This window comes from Terrapene carolina, unplaced genomic scaffold (assembly GCF_002925995.2).
Source record: "Terrapene carolina triunguis isolate 2854851 unplaced genomic scaffold, T_m_triunguis-2.0 Scaffold89, whole genome shotgun sequence".
NCBI classification, from domain to species: domain Eukaryota; kingdom Metazoa; phylum Chordata; order Testudines; family Emydidae; genus Terrapene; species Terrapene triunguis.
In genome coordinates, this window is record NW_020664440.1 from 32278899 (window position 1) to 32282847 (window position 3949).

The 3949-nt window shown below is 64.6% G+C and overlaps 1 protein-coding gene across 1 annotated transcript in view; it reads right to left on the reverse strand.

Annotated features, from left to right (window-relative positions):
- Nucleotides 1-2325: 2325 nt before the first annotated feature.
- Nucleotides 2326-3949, reverse strand: part of B3GAT3 (beta-1,3-glucuronyltransferase 3) — an 11105-nt gene continuing 9481 nt past the window's right edge. The window contains exons 5-6 of the mRNA XM_026650486.2: nt 3303-3593; nt 2326-3027 (exon numbers count right to left, since the gene is read on the reverse strand). Coding sequence (XP_026506271.1) covers nt 2929-3027; nt 3303-3593 — 390 coding nt within the window. The 3' untranslated portion in view covers nt 2326-2928. The remainder of the gene's footprint in view (nt 3028-3302; nt 3594-3949) is intronic.

A 3949-nucleotide genomic window follows, 5' to 3' on the forward strand; every position in this document is an offset into this window, starting at 1 on the left:
GTGGGGGTTCCCAAGGCCCATCTGATGCCTGCTGTCTGGGTGCAGTGAGGGGGGTGGAGGGATCCCACTGGGCCCATCTGATGGCTGCTCTCTGGTTGCAGTGGAGACACTGCTGGACGTGGCTTGCTCCAGCGCCCTCCCCGGGGGTGGCACCAATCAGGAGCTGGCACTGCACTGCCTGTGCCAGGCTGGTGGGAATGTCATGGTAAGAGACCACCCTCACCCCATGGCCTGGCCCTTGGTAAGTAGCAGTGTCTGACCCGAGGCCAGGATGGTTCTGGCAGGGGAGCCCCCTGGGGAGGGAAAGGGTCTGGGGCAGCTCCCCCCTCTCAGCTTTACTCCCCCCTCAGGTTGCCTTGGAGACTCTGTTGCTGCGAACCCCAGTGTGGCCCAAATGTCACCCTCTGGCCAGTTACCATTACACAGGTAAAGGGGGGGGGCGCAGGCAAGTGGCATGGCCAGGGTAGCTAGCAGAGGCTGGGGGCCAGTGGGGGCAGGGCCAGGGGAAGAAGGGGAACAGGGGTAGCAGCAGCTGGGCAGGACAGGGTGGAAGAGGAGTGGGGGCAGGATTGGGAGCCATGGCAGGATGAGGGGGTAGAGCTGTGGGGGACAGGAGGTTGGGGGCAAGGCTGTGAGGGAGTAGGGCAGTGGGGGACAGGAGGATGGGGGCAGGGCTGTGAGGGGGTAGGGCTGTAGGGGACAGGAGGTTGGGGGCGGGACTGTGAGGGGGCGGTGGGGTGGTGGAACAATTTGCATAGTGGAGGTGCTGAGAGCCATTGAAGCAAACGCTAAACCCTGTATATGATGGAAACCACTTCAAGCCAGCTGCACCCCCAGTTCCAGCCCCTGGGGCTGTGAGCAGCAGGGAGGGGGGACAGGAACATTGGGTGGGGCAGGGTCTATGCGGGGGGTGGGATGGAGCCAGGCTGTGGCGGGAAGGAGGGTGTGGAAGGGCTATGAGGGGTGTGGGGCAGGATACCCTGTCTCAGGTTCCTCTCCCTCCCCCAGGCAGTGATGTGTGGAGTACCCACGAGCGCCGCCTCTTCTCCAAAGCCTTCGCCCTGCACAGGAAGGACTTTGCCCAGATCCAACGTGCGGTGAGAGCAGCACTAGCCCCCTCCCCACCCCTCACTTCCAACCACCTTCTGCGGGGGAAACGGACACCCATCTACTCCAGCCCCGGCCTCTTCCAGCAGGGGGAGCTGTAGGAGGGGGGTGGGAGCGCTGGCTGCAGGGGGATGGATTTCCGGCTACTCCAGGCCCGGCCTCTCCCAGCAGGGCTGGGGGATGCTGGCTGACCAAGTTCTCCCTGCCCCCCAGGTGCCCTCCAAGCGGCTGGCCCAGTGCGTGGAGTTCTATTACCTGCACAAGAGCCGGCTGCGGCGCAGTCACAAACGAAGTGGTGCCGGGTCAGAGACGGGCGCCATCGTAGGCAGGGCCGGCCCCGGGCAGGTATGTGAGACCTCAGGGACAGGGATGGGGGGAGCCCCTGCCCAGACAAGGAAGCAGCCTGGGGGAGGTCTGTGATGAGGTCTGTGATGTCCCCCTCTTTCTCTTTCTCTCAGCCCCCACCTATCCCAGAGCTCCCTCAGGACTCACCCCCCGGCTCCAGCTTCCCCTGCAAACGTTGTGGCAAGTAAGTGGTTTTAACTCTTTGGGCTCCACACCCACCAGAATGGGGGGCAGGGGGCAGGCTCCAAGTGGGAGTGTTCCCCAGGCCTCCTGCTTGCTGGGGGAGAAGCAGCTCGGAGGCTGAAGGGCCCCCGCAGACGCCTCACTAACCCCTGCCCCCCACTCTGTCCCCAGGACATTCTACAAGATCAAGAGCCGAAATGCCCACATGAAGATCCATCGGCAGCAGGAAGACTGGGGTGGGCAGGGGGGAATGCTGGGACCTGGCGCTCTCCCTGCCCCTCATGCGGGGTGCCCCCCCTGGGCCAACACAGAGCCAGCCGAGCCCATTGCTGAAGCCCTGGCCTGCCCCGGGCTGGGGCTGCTCTATGGGAGGGACATGGAGCAGCTCTTCATGTGATGGGGGGCAGGACCCCTCCCTTGGCCTGGCATGGAGAGCTCCACCTTCCAAGAGTTTGCCCCACTGGGGGCCAAGGGGCTGTGGTCTCCTCATGGGGAGCACAAGGTTACAGGAGCCCCCTGCCATGAGGGCAGGACCTGCCCCTACAAGAGACTCCATCCAGGCTCAGCCTGGCCCCTGCAGTGCCCCCTATGCCTGGGCAGCTGCCTGTAGGGCATAACCACTGGGGCATGTGGGGCAGGGGCAGCGGGCTGAGGAGCAGAGAGACAGCAGGGGTAGTGGGGGGTAGGCGCTTTATTGAGGATATAACATGCTTATTGCTGTAACAGCCACCACGTTCATGCAACAGCCACGCACACAACAGGGACACACAGGGCTCCCTGGAGCTGGGGAGGGGGATCCCAGCCCACTGGTGAGTGGGGTGGGTGGGGGGAGGAACATTGTGTCGCACTCTCTCACAGCTCCACCGCCCTTAGGAGCCCTGCCCAGCAGGGCAGGATCAGAGCCGCCATCCTCAGGCGCCATGCAGAGGGGCTAGGGCCCCCTAGGAGCTGCTGGGCAGGGGGAACGGGTCCTGGAGGGGCTCACTGGGAACAAATCCTGGAGCAGCTGCCTCTCTGGGGGCAGGGTCTGACTTCCAGGCAGTAGCAACTGAGGATGTTGGGCTGGGGGAGGGCTCCCTCAGCAGGGAGCAGCAGCACTGGAGATGCTGGGATAGAGGCTGCTCCACCAGTGGGGTGGGGGCTGGGGGCAGGGCCCCTGCACGTCACAATAAATAAAGCAGTCTGGGGCATTCAGTCCCCAAGTCCATTGCTCTGGGAGCAGCCTTGATCCTGTCCTGGGCTCTGGGCCAGCTCCCCACACGGGTCTCCATGTACTGGTTCTCCAGGTGCCACTCACACCTCGATGCTTGGGTCAGAGCCCAGGCCCTGCTTCTGCAGCAGCTCCTCCTGCTTCATTTTGGGCTTCTCCGACCGTGTGTGCCAGACCAGAACCTGCAATGGAGGAGTGCAGGACAGAGGTGGGGTCCAGAGAGATCCCCCCAGACCGTGCCCCTCCCCCAACCAGCACCCCCAGCCAGTCAGCACAGCTGGGGGACTGAAGACACCTGGGACCATCCTACTTAGAGGCAAAATTTCACATTCCCCACTCCCAGCACCATGGATAGAACCTAGGAGTCCTGACCCCCTGCCCTAACCCACTCAACCCACTGAGCTCCCAGCACCACGGATAAAACCCAGGAGTCCTGGCTCCCAGTCCCCCTCCTCACCTTGGTGCAGTTGTCAGCTCGAGGCTCCAGCTCTTCGATGGAGACCAGTGACTGCAGCAGGCTGCTCTCCAGGTAGCCCCGCTCAGCCAGCAAGTCGAACCGGGCCTCGCGATTGGCCAGCAGCAGCTGCAGAGCAATAGCGAAGCCGGCCATGTCCATGGGGAAGGGCCGGTTGGGCTTCCAGGCTGTGTAGAAGCCCACCACCCTGCCCTTCTCCACCAGGGGGCGCTCGAATCGCAGGCCACCTACGAGCCCCACGGGCCAAACTGAGACACGCTTGGTGGAGCGGATCTGTGGGAGAGGGAGAGAGGGGTGTGAGCAGCAGAAAGAGACCCCCAAGTTGGGGAGGTGACACAAATGCCTCCCTGCGCCCCCCACCCCCATCCCCGCCCCCCGCCCCCCCCCCCCCCCTCCCCCCCCCGTCCCCCCCCCCCCTGCCACCAGCGCCCTGCCGCCCCCTCCCTTCCCTGTCACCCCACCCCCTGCCACCCACTCCCTTCCCCATCACCCCACCCCCTGCCTCCAGTACCCTGCTGCCCACTCCCTTCCCCATCACCCCACCCCCTGCCTCCAGCACCCTGCTGCCCACTCCCTTCCCCATCACCCCACCCCCTGCCTCCAGCACCCTGCCGCCCACTCCCTTCCCC